The 17,500-nt window shown below is 42.3% G+C and overlaps 1 protein-coding gene across 1 annotated transcript in view; it reads right to left on the bottom strand.

Annotated features, from left to right (window-relative positions):
- Window positions 1-17,500, bottom strand: part of LOC117456287 (DNA annealing helicase and endonuclease ZRANB3-like) — a 50,150-nt gene that overhangs the window by 182 nt on the left and 32,468 nt on the right. Inside the window, exons 8-12 of the mRNA XM_034096112.2 lie at window positions 17,207-17,347; window positions 9,297-9,455; window positions 4,430-4,622; window positions 715-846; window positions 1-134 (exon numbers count right to left, since the gene is read on the bottom strand). The exon at window positions 1-134 is cut by the window's left edge and continues 182 nt beyond it. Of these exons, the coding sequence (XP_033952003.1) occupies window positions 36-134; window positions 715-846; window positions 4,430-4,622; window positions 9,297-9,455; window positions 17,207-17,347 (724 nt within the window). The 3' untranslated portion in view covers window positions 1-35. The remainder of the gene's footprint in view (window positions 135-714; window positions 847-4,429; window positions 4,623-9,296; window positions 9,456-17,206; window positions 17,348-17,500) is intronic.

The following is a 17,500-nucleotide window of genomic DNA, read 5'->3' on the forward strand; positions in this document are numbered from 1 at the left end:
GCATCTTCATCCTCGCTGTCAGAAAGCCCATCGTCTCACTTCCTGAAGAAGAACCTGCTGATGTCTGATGCAACCTTGGAGGCTGCAACGCTCTTTTTCTCCTGGCTCCGTTCTTTGGCTTGCTGAGCCGTCCTCTGCGGAGGGGGGGGGGGGGGGGGACATGCAACATGATGTAAGAGGTTAAATCTGAAGAGAAAAGTGCGATCAATACATCGAGCATCTCTAGATTAAAGCGTCTGAGTGGTGGCATAAACATGGAGAGGCTCCTCTTATCGGTACGAGCAGCTCTCCACATGTGAAGCGCTTCCTTCCAACCTGACACCCACTCGGACAGCTGGCGTGAAAGTAAAGCACATTTGAGGTTACAATGATACTTAATCTGAAACCAATCACTTCTGTTTTTTAAGAGGTCTGTGATTATGAAATATCGACTGCAAAAGCTCAAGGAGGAAGATGTTCTGAGGGCTATATATCAATATGTCCCACAGGCACATGTGATGTTATTACTGGCAATATATAGCTTTGTGAAGCATGGTATGACTTTTGATCAATGCGTTTCACCATTACTGCCATCACACATGATCCTCAACATGAGTGATGAGGCTTTTCTTTCTGTACGGGGATAAAGGAGAGGTCCATCTTAAATGTTAGACAGATTGCTTTTGCCCCTTTCAGCCTCGTGGCTCTGGAAGCGGGTGTTATGGGAGCACGTACCGCTTTGTGGCAGACGGGGCAAAGAGTCTGCAGGTTTTCCAGAGAGCACTGCCCTCCTCCGCTGTACACCGGCCGGATGTGGTCCACCTGCCAGAAATCCCCTTCGACCGGGGCGCGGATCATCACGTTCAGCTGCACACACACACACACACACACACACACACACACACACACACACACACACACACACACACACACACACACACACACACACACACACACACACACACACACACACACACACACACACACACACACACACACACACACACACACACACACACACACACACACACACACAGTTTAACAGTGAGCGCCTCGGTACACACACTCCTTCGAGGTTTTCCTCATACTGTACTAAAGAGACAACAACGGTGTGTGATTGCCCTGCCCTCCCAGACCTTTTATCTATACTAAAGTTCCCTTTTTTTTGTTAACTGATGTGATGTCTTTACCTGCACACTATTCATTTACCTGGACTACATTTTTGGGGTTTTATATCAATGTCTATGGTTGCAAAATGTGGAGAAAAGACTACCGTACTTTTCGGACTATAAACCGCAACTTTTTCCCCCATTTTGTTTGTACAGCTAACGGCCACTAGGGGACCTCCTAAATCTATGGATTTTACAGGTAAAATTAACCACCTTTAACTCTACGGGCTCTAGGACCGGTCCGCGCCCGCCACCTTTAAGCAGCGGGAAAAGAGTGAGACAGGTCGCGCGCCAAAGTAAAAGTGGAACCGACAGACAGACAATGTAGCTGCTGCGGCGGCTTATATGCAGGTGCGCTTTGTAGTCCGAAAAGTACGGTAGTTGCTATCATTGTTTTACTGATATGCAGGTGAGATAGGATTCACATATTAAAGTGGCCCTATTAATCTAATTTTAAGGTTTTATATGTGTATTTTTTGCCTCTACTGTGACATGTTTCTAATGTTAACTGCTTATAATGTTTATATCCGACTAGTTGTTCCTTATACATCAGAAAATATGCTCTAGTTAGAAACGGCACTTTGTTGTCTCAGTACTCGACAATACGGCAATAACGTTGAATCTAATCTTTAAAAAAGTGACCTAAATTGTTTTATTACAGCACCTGCTCTCCTCCACAAACAGACAGAACATATTAAACAAAGCCTCGCACCGCAGGGGAGCTTCTGCAGTGCTCCAACACGAGGTGATGAAAACAAATAAGCCTCAAGGAGTGAACGTGACGGCAAGGTGTGCAAGTGGCAGGAAACAATAAGACCTCAGATAGAAACGCTGTATGATTGTGAAGAAAATACGTTTAGTGCACTGACGGTGAACTCTGACCTTACGTTACGGATCCCCGATCAGATGTGGACCAAAAAAAAAACTTTATTTTAGGCTCAAGACCTTCTGGATCGTATCTTTACAGGACTACATCACTGAACCCTGGGAACAACTCAACCTGGACATTGAAGTATTTCGCTTGTTGGTGTGTCTTTTGTATCCTGACACGAAACGGAGACAACAGGGAAAGACAGAAATAGCATAATAACGAACACAGACCAGAAGAGAATAGGCAAGAGGAAAGGCAGAAGATGATTGAGAGAATTAGAAACAGAGGAGGAGAGAAGCCTGGTGGGAAGAGTTGAGGGAGAAAAATCCATGTTGGTGCTTTGAGTGCTGCCGACATTAAGGCAGCCAGCTGGAATTGATCCCAACAGATTTAAAGAACAGGCCGTCTCACAGGGGCGAGTTCACGTCTCCAACACACACTCTCCATTCAATAGAACCTGCTTTGGTGCCAAAACCATGCACCTCGCCGCACTCACTACTACACACAACGAGATTCTGCTGACAGGCAGCGAAAGGCCATAATAAATACACACACACCAAAATACCAACACACACATGGCTACATTCTGTTATACACATACTGGCACACACTGAAAGACAGGTACACACACACACGAATATACACACACACATACACACCCCCCCGAAATACCAATACACACATGGCTGAATTCTGTTATACACATACTGGCACACACTGAAAGACACCCTAAGGTACACACACACACACACACACACACACACACACACACACACACACACACACACACACACACACACACACACACACACACACACACACACACACACACACACACACACACACACACACACACACACACACACACACACACACACACACACACACACACACACACACACACACACACACACACACACACACACACACACACACACACACACACACACACACCAGAACCCCCAGTATGAACCAAAAGACTGAGCCTATAATCTCGAGGCTCCTCCACCACTGCACCGTCCTATCATTTGGCTAAGTTTGTTTCCTCTAAAGCTTGCATCGATCGGCGCTGATGCTGCCACTGCCGCCGGCACTGGGAAGAGTGTGTGAGTGTGTGTGTGTGTGTGTGTGTGTGTGTGTGTAAGGAGGAGGAGGAGGGGGGGGCTGGCTTTGCAGGATAACAGCCAACCAAATCAAACAGGCTTACTGGTCGAGGTCTGGCACTGGAAAAAAAAATCAATGTGCCCAGCAATCCATTTACTGGGAGCTGGCCCCTTGGAGGGCAGTTCAACCTGCGTGTGTGTGTGTGTGTGTGTGTGTGTGTGTGTGTGTGTGTGTGTGTGTGTGTGTGTGTTGTAAGGGGGAGGTACTCGTGTTCCTGAGACAGTTATATTCAATTGTTTGTACTTTCCACTGTGTAGACAGACTCGATTTGAGTAAATACAAAAGTACAGCTGGATCTGGTTCTTGGGTTCTTTATACTATGCCTTGAAATGGATACGTCAGCAAGGTCAGCAAGAGGGGGAATTATTTATTAATAATATATTTATTTTTCAACAAATACAGCAATACATCGTAAACTACAAGTGGACAGTAAATTGTGGAGCACTGGCTTTCTCACCGTCAACAGGCCTCAGTAGTAACTGCTTGCAGAGAGGACGCACAGTGGACTATCAGACCGATGTGCCACGGTATGATGGCTGTTTCAATTCTTTTACATTTCATAAGCTGTGATGGTGGTTATCATTCATGTCTCGATTGCTTAACGTTTTCTTATTCCAGAGCAGAGTTTCTCAAACTTTTTCATACCAAGGACCACCAATAAAAAAACACTCGCGGACCACCTAACTCCACAAATATCCAAAAACACATCGTTTTTTACAAATCGCCTGAAAATGGTACAAACAAGTGGCAACATGTGTGATGAAGGTGTTTATCTGGGCTATATCGTGCAATCGAAAGTGAAACTTAAGCTCGCTCCATTGCGGAGATATTCCCGCGAGAGTGCGGAAAACTTTTTATTTCAAATGTGAAATTTTACCAATATACTCACGGACCACTAGGGGGCGCTCACACTTTGAGAAGCACTGTTCTAGAGGGTACGTGCAGCAAGCGAGAAGTCCCACATGGCTTATAAACAAAAGATAATTTGTTCAACAAAGTGAACATATTAATTAATTATATATATATATATAAGTGTCTCTTGGATTAATGTTGGCCCTTGGTGACCTCTGATGTAAAGGGTATGCAAAGGCTAAAATCCTTGTTCCAGAAACTTCCATTCTTCAAGTGTATTTTGATGCTAATCCATTTGTGCTCAGCTCTAACGAGGCGTGTACTTGCCAATGAACTGCAGAAAACAAACATGGCTTCCTTTGAAACATCTGTAATAAAATAGCCATTCCTCCACCTGTTTGAGCGACATCTGCGCGAGCCAAGTGCTCTCCAGCATTTCCTTGCGCCGGTCGGGCGGGGCGTCCCGTACTTTGAGGAACAACTCGTGTGCTTGGAGGCCGCACTGCTGACAGACGCCCTTTTCCGTCTCCAGCACACGAGAGCGCATGTACGTCTGGCTGGAGCGCAACTGGAACTCGTCCTGGCACCTGTGGGCGGGGAAACAAAATCATCTGCTTTAAAAGTTGTTGGGAAAATACTGAATGTCCTCCTCTAATGTCAGAGTAGCATGCTACAAAGTATCCCAACTGTAGCTTGAACATGACAGGATGTGTGATGACCCAGAAGAGCATCAGGACTGTTTGAGGCAGATGATAGCTATGTGATTAACATGATGATTCAGCCTCTATGGAGAGAGACATCAAGCATGCTCATTTCTGACGTGGAGCTAATCTGAAGTAAACATTGAATACTGCTTTCTACTCCTCCATCTTGAGACTGTGTGACTCCCTCTCTTGGATATCAGCATGTGAAGGACACTGCTCAGGATGCTCTGTATGTGATGACTACTTCCTTTCTGGAGAGGATCACAGATACATGGATCCTGAGGTTGAAGCTCAAGCCGGGGATGAGTGATTATTACAAATTGTAAGTATTCAGAAAAAGTCCGAATTTTGAGAAAAAGTCAGAATTTTTACTAATTTTGAGACAAATTCTGAATTTTGAGGAAAGAAATCTGAATTTTGAGGAAATCTTATCTTTAGATTTGAAGAAAAAGTCAAAATTTGAGAAAAATTAAGAATTTTCAGATTTTGAGAAAAACTCAGTATTTTGTTCGTGACAGCAGGATGTATGATTTCCTACAAGAACCGGTAGTCCTCCATCTTGTGACTGTGTAACTCCCTCTCTTGTCTATCAGCATATGAAGGACACTGCTCAGGAACTAGTTGATGTCACAAGGGCAAAGAAAATCATTTCTGACCCCTCCCACCCAGGTCACCATGTCCTCCAACTTCTGCCCTCAGGGAGGCGCTACAGGTCACTGTCCGCCAAAACCGCCCGCTTCAAAAACAGCTTCTTCCCCTTTGCAATACGGACACTAAATGGACTCTAAATAACCCCAATGAACAATATCAATCCACCACACCTTGAACTTTATGTCATGATATGTCTTTGCCCTGTGCTGTACTTTTATTGTCTGTTTATTGTATGTTGAACTGTATGGAACAAGCTGTAATACTCTGCACTGAACACAAATTCCACCAGCCTGGCTGTGTGGTCATTAAAGAATCTAATCTAATCTAATCTCTGTATGTGATGACTACTTCCATTCTGGAGAGGATCACAGATACATGGATCCTGAGGTTGAAGCTCACGCCGGGGACGCGAGATATTTTTCAAACATAATATTGGAAGAGTATTTCCCCAACAATACTTAGAACAAAAATAGTTCCTTTATTCTGTGAGGAAGAGATGTTTTTGTCTCTCGGCTCAGCGAAGGATCTCGCCTTGACTCGATGACCTGTATTCAGCTCTCGAAAACCACTTACGGAAATTGCATTTCTACTTAAAGAAAAGGACGCTTTTTCACTTAAAATGTAGGCGGTCTTATTCAAGGTGACAGTGTGAGTGAGCAGTGTCTGGCTCAGGGACAACAACACATCCAGAGACTTCTTTAGAAATATCATTCATATTTTAGTGTAAAATGGATTGAATTGATCGGTGAAAAGATTACGAAGAGGGCTATTATAAAATCGGAGTTGTAGTTCAGTTAAAAGCTATTGCACTCATCAAAAAACTGTAAGTAAATCATCAAGGTGAAATCCACATTATAGCTTATAATTTTGTTTTGCATAAAAGTTTGATTTAATCTAGCAGATGGGTGGGCTTTGTCTCAAAGGACAGGCGGCACTGGGAAGTTGAAGCCATGGCAAACAATTTCAAAGTTCATTTAATATGCTTTTTGATTGGTCCCTGATGAGGGCATTCATTTCCCTCTTTGCAGGAAACCCTCCCGCCTGGTGCTCCAAGTAAAGACTTAAGCAGATAAGAACAAATACACGCACACTATAATTTATGTGGATCTTAATCCTCCTGATGTCCTCTGGTTTCTCATGTGTCGGGAGACGAGGTTATTTAACCTGCCAGAGTTCACAGGGAGCAGAGGAGGGAAGTAGTGGAGTACAAATACTTTGTAACTGTACTCAAGTACATGTTTCTGGTATCAGTACTTTACTCCACTACGACTTTTTACTTTCTACTTCTCACATTTTGAACCCAAATACCTGTACATTCTACTTCTTACATGTTGAACTCAAATACCTGTACTTTCTACTTCTCACATGTTGAACACAAATACCTGTACTTTCTACTTCTAACATGTTGAACTCAAATACCTGTACTTTCTACTTCTAACATGTTGAACTCAAATACCTGTACATTCTACTTCTTACATGTTGAACTCAAATACCTGTACTTTCTACTTCTTACATGTTGAACCCAAATACCTGTACTTTCTACTTCTCACATGTTGAACACAAATACCTGTACTTTCTACTTCTCACATGTTGAACTCAAATACCTGTACATTCTACTTCTTACATGTTGAACTCAAATACCTGTACTTTCTACTTCTCACATGTTGAACACAAATACCTGTACTTTCTACTTCTAACATGTTGAACTCAAATACCTGTACTTTCTACTTCTAACATGTTGAACTCAAATACCTGTACTTTCTACTTCTTACATGTTGAACACAAATACCTGTACTTTCTACTTCTTACATGTTGAACACAAATACCTGTACTTTCTACTTCTAACATGTTGAACTCAAATACCTGTACTTTCTACTTCTAACATGTTGAACTCAAATACCTGTACTTTCTACTTCTTACATGTTGAACTCAAATACCTGTACTTTCTACTTCTCACATGTTGAACACAAATACCTGTACTTTCTACTTCTCACATGTTGAACTCAAATACCTGTACATTCTACTTCTTACATGTTGAACTCAAATACCTGTACTTTCTACTTCTCACATGTTGAACACAAATACCTGTACTTTCTACTTCTAACATGTTGAACTCAAATACCTGTACTTTCTACTTCTAACATGTTGAACTCAAATACCTGTACTTTCTACTTCTTACATGTTGAACCCAAATACCTGTACTTTCTACTTCTTACATGTTGAACACAAATACCTGTACTTTCTACTTCTCACATGTTGAACTCAAATACCTATACTTTCTACTTCTTACATGTTGAACTCAAATACCTGTACTTTCTACTTCTCACATGTTGAACTCAAATACCTGTACTTTCTACTTCTCACATGTTGAACTCAAATACCTGTACTTTCTACTTCTTACATGTTGAACTCAAATACCTGTACTTTCTACTTCTCACATGTTGAACTCAAATACCTGTACTTTCTACTTCTTACATGTTGAACTCAAATACCTGTACTTTCTACTTCTAACATGTTGAACTCAAATACCTGTACTTTCTACTTCTAACATGTTGAACTCAAATACCTGTACTTTCTACTTCTTACATGTTGAACTCAAATACCTGTACTTTCTACTTCTCACATGTTGAACACAAATACCTGTACTTTCTACTTCTTACATGTTGAACTCAAATACCTGTACTTTCTACTTCTCACATGTTGAACACAAATACCTGTACTTTCTACTTCTCACATGTTGAACTCAAATACCTGTACATTCTACTTCTTACATGTTGAACTCAAATACCTGTACTTTCTACTTCTCACATGTTGAACACAAATACCTGTACTTTCTACTTCTAACATGTTGAACTCAAATACCTGTACTTTCTACTTCTAACATGTTGAACTCAAATACCTGTACTTTCTACTTCTTACATGTTGAACCCAAATACCTGTACTTTCTACTTCTTACATGTTGAACACAAATACCTGTACTTTCTACTTCTCACATGTTGAACTCAAATACCTATACTTTCTACTTCTCACATGTTGAACTCAAATACCTGTACTTTCTACTTCTTACATGTTGAACTCAAATACCTGTACTTTCTACTTCTCACATGTTGAACTCAAATACCTGTACTTTCTACTTCTCACATGTTGAACTCAAATACCTGTACTTTCTACTTCTTACATGTTGAACTCAAATACCTGTACTTTCTACTTCTCACATGTTGAACTCAAATACCTGTACTTTCTACTTCTCACATGTTGAACTCAAATACCTGTACTTTCTACTTCTTACATGTTGAACTCAAATACCTGTACTTTCTACTTCTCACATGTTGAACTCAAATACCTGTACTTTCTACTTCTCACATGTTGAACTCAAATACCTGTACTTTCTACTTCTTACATGTTGAACTCAAATACCTGTACTTTCTACTTCTCTCATTCTCCAAACAGCTGGTTCCTTTAGTCTGAATGTGTGTTGGTGCGTGATCATTATTCTTTAGAGTCACTGCGTGCCTATTGGTTGGAACACGATCCGTGTATCCATCACTTCCTGGTCTTCTCTAAAGAAGAGGGACCAATGGAAACGTTGTCATGTTGCCGTTGGTCACCATGGAAACATTCATTAGCTAACAATGACATTACTGTTCTATTAATACAAAGGGAGGTCAGGTACTCTTTAAAGCAGCTGCTAGCTATGGGTACTTTTTACTGAAGTACACTTCAAAGTTCTTTACTTTCACTTGAGTAAAGAGTCAGAACTTCTACTTTCACCAGAGTATTTTTAAACACGAGTATCTGTACTTCTACTTGAGTAAAGGACGAGTGTACTTTTGCCATCTCTGACAGGAAGACAACACACAGAGGTTAATCTTGTTTCTAAACTGCATGTGTTGAGTGTTGCTGTACTTGTGGCTGCAGAAGCGGGTGTCCCAGGCCCCCCCGGTGGTGGAGCAGTGCTGCTGGCAGGAGAGACACAGGGGGACGCCGTCACTGTCCACGGCCTGCAGGAAACCTGACTCTGAGGGCGGCTGATCCTCCATCGTCTCACAGGACTCACTGACTGCACTGCAGAGACACACAGAGGGAGAAAGTTATTCTCAGTGAAATCCTCAGTGTGTCAAGAATAGAAATGAATGTGGTGTGGAAATAAATATAATCCAGAATGTCAGTAAAAGGTAAGCTTTAACATTTTTTACAAGCCCACGTTGAAGGCTATTTGGATTTTCTAACGGTGCCACTTCCGTAAAATTATCCAAAATACATAAAAAACATGGGTAAAACTTACACTGACGATTAAAAAGCATAAATGATATCATACTTATTTATTTGATCTGCCACAATTTGGGCGAGTGGATAAAGTGTCCAGAATGTATTCGTTTAAAATGTATCATTCAAGACTGATTCAACTCAATTATCCCACATTATTCACAGGACTCGCTGACCGGGCTGCAGAGACGCAGAGGAAGACATGTATACATTAAAAATATAAGATTCAAGAAATGTATGACAGAGACTCGTGAGTAAATGCTTCATAAAAATGTATTTGGTGTCAAGAAGTTTCAAATGTAAGACTCAAGATTGATTTAACTTCATTATCCCAACCGTGACACATCCATAACATCCTCCAAAATACATACAAGACATGGGTAAGACATCTACAGCACACAAGAAATGTAAAAACAGATACAAATCATTAGTTAGTTGGTTTCAATCTGGATATCATACCATTTAAAGTGTTAAACATTGTGAAAAACGACAAGGTGTCAAGTTTGCATGAAGAGAAAAGCAACTATTTATTGGAAAATGTAACGTGAGAAGAATTAAATTCTGACAAAAATATACTTTGTCACGCCCTGGCTTCCGGACGGACAACAACAGGAGACCAAACGTCCTTCGTATCCAATTAAAGTATCTTTATTTAAGGAAACTAAGTTAATTATGAAGTCAGTTCATCAGTAATGTGTGTAGTCTGTACCACTACAAACTCCTGGTCCTCACGTTCAAAGCCCCCCCCCTCCCCCACCTCACTGACCTCCTCATCCTCTACCGACCCCCCCGGTCCCTCAGATCCACCGCAGCCGGTTTGCTTTCCATCCCCAAGGCCAGACTCCGGAGCTCTGGACCTCCCTCCCCCAAGACCTCCGTGAGTCTGAGTCCCTCACCCTGTTCCAGTCCCGCCTCAAAACCCACCTCTTCAACTCTGTATCCATAAGCCCCGCCCCCTCTCAACCAACTTCCTCCTGACTGCTTTTCTGTTTTATTTCTTTGTTGTTTTGTTTTTGTTATGATTGTCTACCCTCCCTCCCAAATGTAAAGCGTCTTTGGGTTCAAGAAAAGCGCTATAGAAATAAAATGTATTATTATTATTAGTGTGTGAACATGTGTCTAAAGCAAAGACACACAAACCAAGGTCCAGTCGAGCCAAGAGGAGAGAGAGACACTGAGGGCGTTTCTCAATGTCGAGTATGCCTGTACTTGTCTTCCGAGCATCTTGCTTCAGAAGCGAAGCAAGAATACTTCCTGGCATTCGGAACAGGCGAGCAGGTGTGCGTCACATGAGAGGCCCCGCCTTACATTTTCCACCACAGATTTGGGGAAAGTGGTCCGTGCGCAAAGCATTGTGGGGATTTTTAGACCGCGGAGTCTACACATGTGCAGCCTCGACATTTCTCCAAACGAAGCACGCCCGGCCTCGGTAGAAATCCAAGTATGCTGGACATTGGAACAGCACTTCGGCGGTACTCGATGACGTAGTATGCTTGAAATCTCTGGAGCAGCCTTACTCGACATTGAGAAACGCCCTCAGGCCTCGGGGCCGTCACAAAATGTAGACAAAGTTTCTTATATGGAAAAAAATACAATCCATGATAGCTCAGTCCAGTATAAATGCTAATACTTAAGCATTAAATATGTTAAGATATGCAAATCCTAACAGGACTGTAGGTATGATTTAATGTGAATGCAGGAGAATGCTAGTAAGTACTCAAAGGTATTTACAGGAAATTGGGTTTTTCGGAATATTTTTATTTTGATTTATAAATGGATTCAGTCCGTGCAATCTATTCTTCATATCTGTCTGATTGAGGCCCTTGGCTGCTGCAGATTTCCGCCCCTTTGCACACCTCACTTCAAAGGGAAGTAACCTTGACCCGGCCTGCACGCCGACATCCAGATTCAATACAGAGCTCAGTTCTTTCAGCATTAGAAGAACACACACAATTCAGAACGGATTCATGCAATTTAAAAATGATATCTGCTTTTTGTGCTGCAGCTGCAGAGCTGTTGGACATATGGCTGGTGTGTGGGAAGTGTCTCCATACTGTGCGCATATATACATGATGGTGATGCATCTGCAGAGCATTTCAAGTGTGTGTGTGTCCTTTTGGCAGAGGACAGCGGGTTTGGGCGTCTGCCATGTTGTCCCAGCAGGGTGCTCGAGCCACATTGGAGAGGACAGATGGACCACATTCTCTTTCCCCATGGTTTACAATGCAGACTGACAGAGAGGGAACAAAGAGCCAGAGACACGGCACTACAGAGCGAGATTTAATCATTGAAATGGAGAAGAAAAAAGCACCCTCACAAAGAGGAACCTTGCCGCTTCAAAGTTGAGAAGACACCAAGAATTGGAAGTACTAAGAGACGATGCTGTGCCAGCAACATCTAGCCGATGAAGGGGGACGGAAATAGACTTTTTACTGGTGAGCCCACACAGAGCGGTGGAAACACGGTACTTTAGAGAAGACGTGAAACCCAGGAATACACGGTGTGCGACTAATGAGTATGCATATTAGACGGCTATGATATGTCCTTTACATCGAGCTTCAAAGTAATTAAAATGCATGTATGCACAAAGGAAGTTGACAGCTCTCCACGGCGGAGTGAGGTGTATGACCCCAGGAGTCACGCAACATGCCAGAGTGTTTACCGTCAAGCTCGTCTCTTACGCTCCGTACGAAACCAAAGGCGTGAGAGACGAGCGTCAATCAGTGGAGAGGGAGATTAGGTTTTATACAATCTAATTCTTCCTGTGGACAGAGAGCCCGCCACAGCAGATGAAATGGAACAATGTTGTGTTTCTCATTTTAAAATATGCCGTTTTTACTATGAAGTCCTCTATAGGAGTTTTACTAAGAGGCTTTGATTGTCTGCCGTCATATTTTATATCATCATCGCCCTTCAAATGGAAACTATCCTCAATTTGAATGGGGAATTTAGTCGTATGCAAATCAACTCTCTTAGCACGTTAGAGAAATACAGTCTTATGCTAACAACATGTACAATTTATGTCTGTGTTGTTAGACATCAATGTTAGCCTTCAAAAAATATACATATATGTATTCTTCAGCTAAAAACACACGTTGTTGTTATGTTAGCTCAAAAGCAATGTTAGCTTTTGTCCATCCATCTTCTCCCGCTTCTCCGTGGTCGGGTCTCGGGGTAGCAGTTCCAGCTGAGAGCCCCACACGTCCCTTTCCCCTCATCACCCAGCTCTGACTGGGGGGTCCCAAGGCGCTCCCAGGCCAGAAGAGATATAATCCCTCCACCTGGTCCTAGGTCTACCCCTCGGTCTCTTCCCAGCTGGACGTGCCTGGAACACCTCCCTAGGGAGGCGCCCAGGTGGCATCCTAACTAGGTGCCCGAACCACCTCAACTGGTTCCTTTCGACGCGAAGGAGGTTCAACTCCGAGTCCCTCCCTGATGACCGAACTTCTCACCTTATCCCTAAGGGAGACGCCAGCCACCCGGCGGAGGAAACCCATCTCGGCCGCTTGGCTTTTGTTAAAAATGTAATTTCGTATTTTTAGAGATACTTTTGTTATTCCATAAGTGGCACGAACATGTATAATAAGACCTAAATGTAGGGATGGGTATCGTTAAGGTTTTAACGGTACTACTACTTTTATTGATACCGCTTATCGATCCGGTCTTTTAACGGTATTCTTATCGGTTCTTTTGGAGATTTTTTTTTTAATAAATTAACTAAATAAATTGTGTACAAAATTAACATTGCTTTTTATTTACATTAAGTTAAATAAATAATATTTCACATCAAAAGAAACAACAATGCTTTAACAAATGGTATTAAATAATCTGATGACAGAATAGCTGAAACTGTAACTAAATAAATAACTCAAGTTTCCTCTCATCATGAACCCATGTTTGTATCATGTAGTCAACTCGTGTGTCGCTGCTAGCATGCAGAACACCTGACGTGGAAACGTTGCTCGTGGACGGGGCTACAGAGCTGCTGGAAAGACACCCGGTGCATTCCTCCGTCTGGATGTGGAGCACTTTTGATAAATGTTTAGACAAACTGCTCGTGTTACCGCCCTTACATGATAAACTCTTATTGCACTTTTGGTAACGAGCATCGAGACGGGTAAAGTTTAACCACACCTTGCGTTCTCTCCGCCATCTCCTCCGTGTGTGTGTGTGTGTGTGTGTGTGTGTGTTGCTGCATGTAGCAGCCGCGTGTGTAAACTGCCCCGCCCCCTCGCACACAGACGGGGGAGAGAGATCTCGTTTGGATTGGAAAGATCGAAAATACTAAAAATAATCACATGTTGCAGTCTTCTTGCATATTAGAGTTGGCGACACTGAAACTGCAATATAATGTTTGTGTAGCAATAATACATACGACATTTTTTACCGATAAAAAACCGATAACGTCGGAGCTTACCGGTACCACGGTCTTTAATAATTCAGCCCCGGGGCTCGGTACTACCTAAATGTGATCCTTTCATGACTTCATGGCACATCAAAGATGGTGTACATGTGAAAAAGAGTGTGTGTTTGGGCCAGGTTTCCATAGCGATATTCCCTCCTGGGGTGAGCGGCTTGCTTCTCACTGAGTAGATTGTATTATGGTCTATATTTACTGTACTAACATGCAATGAGAGGCCTTTGTGCTTCCCTCCCGCAAGGCACACACAGATCTCCATGGAGACAGCTAAGGAGAGGAAAATGAAAATACAGAAAAGATGAAGCAAAGCATCTACATGTGGAGGCATCGTCGTTAGAAAACACAAACAAGGCTGCATGAGATTACATGTTGATGTGTGTGAGGATTTTAGACTTGTAATTAATCATTAACAGGATATAGGAATAGTGTACAGCCTTTAGTTGTTGTAGAATATGCAATATAAAGAAAAATACACTACATACTGATATACACCTGAACATCAGCAGGAGAGGACTCTTTAAAGGAGAGACACTACATACTGATATACACCTGAACATCAGCAGGAGAGGACTCTTTAAAGGAGAGACACTACATACTGATATACACCTGAACATCAGCAGGAGAGGACTCTTTAAAGTAGAGACACTACATACTGATATGCACCTGAACATCAGCAGGAGAGGACTCTTTGAAGTAGAGACACTACATACTGATATACATCTGAACATCAGCAGGAGAGGACTCTTTAAAGTAGAGACACTACATACTGATATACACCTGAACATCAGCAGGAGAGGACTCTTTAAAGTAGAGACACTACATACTGATATGCACCTGAACATCAGCAGGAGAGGACTCTTTGAAGTAGAGACACTACATACTGATATACACCTGAACATCAGCAGGAGAGGACTCTTTAAAGTATAGACACTACATACTGATATACACCTGAACATCAGCAGGAGAGGACTCTTTAAAGTAGAGACACTACATACTGATATACACCTGAACATCAGCAGGAGAGGACTCTTTGAAGTAGAGACACTACATACTGATATACACCTGAACATCAGCAGGAGAGGACTCTTTAAAGTAGAGACACTACACACTGATATACACCTGAACATCAGCAGGAGAGGACTCTTTAAAGTAGAGACACTACATACTGATATACACCTGAACATCAGCAGGAGAGGACTCTTTAAAGTAGAGACACTACATACTGATATACACCTGAACATCAGCAGGAGAGGACTCTTTAAAGTAGAGACACTACATACTGATATACACCTGAACATCAGCAGGAGAGGACTCTTTAAAGTAGAGACACTACATACTGATATACACCTGAACATCAGCAGGAGAGGACTCTTTAAAGTAGAGACACTACATACTGATATACACCTGAACATCAGCAGGAGAGGACTCTTTAAAGTAGAGACACTACATACTGATATACACCTGAACATCAGCAGGAGAGGACTCTTTAAAGTAGAGACACTACATACTGATATAACCCTGAACATCAGCAGGAGAGGACTCTTTAAAGTAGAGACACGACATACTGATATACACCTGAACATCAGCAGGAGAGGACTCTTTAAAGTAGAGACACGACATACTGATATACACCTGAACATCAGCAGGAGAGGACTCTTTAAAGTAGAGACACTACATACTGATATACACCTGAACATCAGCAGGAGAGGACTCTTTAAAGTAGAGACACTACATACTGATATACACCTGAACATCAGCAGGAGAGGACTCTTTAAAGTAGAGACACTACATACTGATATACACCTGAACATCAGCAGGAGAGGACTCTTTAAAGTAGAGACACTACATACTGATATACACCTGAACATCAGCAGGAGAGGACTCTTTAAAGTAGAGACACTACATACTGATATACACCTGAACATCAGCAGGAGAGGACTCTTTAAAGTAGAGACACTACATACTGATATACACCTGAACATCAGCAGGAGAGGACTCTTTAAAGTAGAGACACTACATACTGATATACACCTGAACATCAGCAGGAGAGGACTCTTTAAAGTAGAGACACGACATACTGATATACACCTGAACATCAGCAGGAGAGGACTCTTTAAAGTAGAGACACGACATACTGATATACACCTGAACATCAGCAGGAGAGGACTCTTTAAAGTAGAGACACTACATACTGATATACACCTGAACATCAGCAGGAGAGGACTCTTTAAAGTAGAGACACTACATACTGATATACACCTGAACATCAGCAGGAGAGGACTCTTTAAAGTAGAGACACTACATACTGATATACACCTGAACATCAGCAGGAGAGGACTCTTTAAAGTAGAGACACTACATACTGATATACACCTGAACATCAGCAGGAGAGGACTCTTTAAAGTAGAGACACTACATACTGATATACACCTGAACATCAGCAGGAGAGGACTCTTTAAAGTAGAGACACTACATACTGATATACACCTGAACATCAGCAGGAGAGGACTCTTTAAAGTAGAGACACTACATACTGATATACACCTGAACATCAGCAGGAGAGGACTCTTTAAAGTATAGACACTACATACTGATATACACCTGAACATCAGCAGGAGAGGACTCTTTAAAGTAGAGACACTACACACTGATATACACCTGAACATCAGCAGGAGAGGACTCTTTAAAGTAGAGACACTACATACTGATATACACCTGAACATCAGCAGGAGAGGACTCTTTAAAGTATAGACACTACATACTGATATACACCTGAACATCAGCAGGAGAGGACTCTTTAAAGTAGAGACACTACACACTGATATACACCTGAACATCAGCAGGAGAGGACTCTTTAAAGTAGAGACACTACATACTGATATACACCTGAACATCAGCAGGAGAGGACTCTTTAAAGTAGAGACACTACATACTGATATACACCTGAACATCAGCAGGAGAGGACTCTTTAAAGTAGAGACACTACATACTGATATACACCTGAACATCAGCAGGAGAGGACTCTTTAAAGTAGAGACACTACATACTGATATACACCTGAACATCAGCAGGAGAGGACTCTTTAAAGTAGAGACTCTTTAAGACCTGAGGACATCCACCCTTCAACTACCTCTCTGGAGCAGGCGGTTTCTCTGACGCCAATGACTTCCTCTTGGTGAAGAAGGCTTCCTTGGTGACCAATCGGACGCTGCCCCCCTCCTGCTGGGCCTTGCTCAGGGAGGCCTCGGCCACATCGTCTTTGCCGAGGTATCTGTGGAAATAGGAGAAACGGAGGATCTTCAGACGTTACATAACCAGAAGAGCTCGAAGAGAGCTGATGCACATGTCGTGGGTGCAAGGAGATGGCTTCACCAGCTCTCTCTGGAGAGCATTAGTACCAGGTAAGATGGGAAATTCAACGTTC

Source organism: Pseudochaenichthys georgianus, chromosome 2 (assembly GCF_902827115.2).
Source record: "Pseudochaenichthys georgianus chromosome 2, fPseGeo1.2, whole genome shotgun sequence".
Lineage (NCBI taxonomy): Eukaryota > Metazoa > Chordata > Actinopteri > Perciformes > Channichthyidae > Pseudochaenichthys > Pseudochaenichthys georgianus.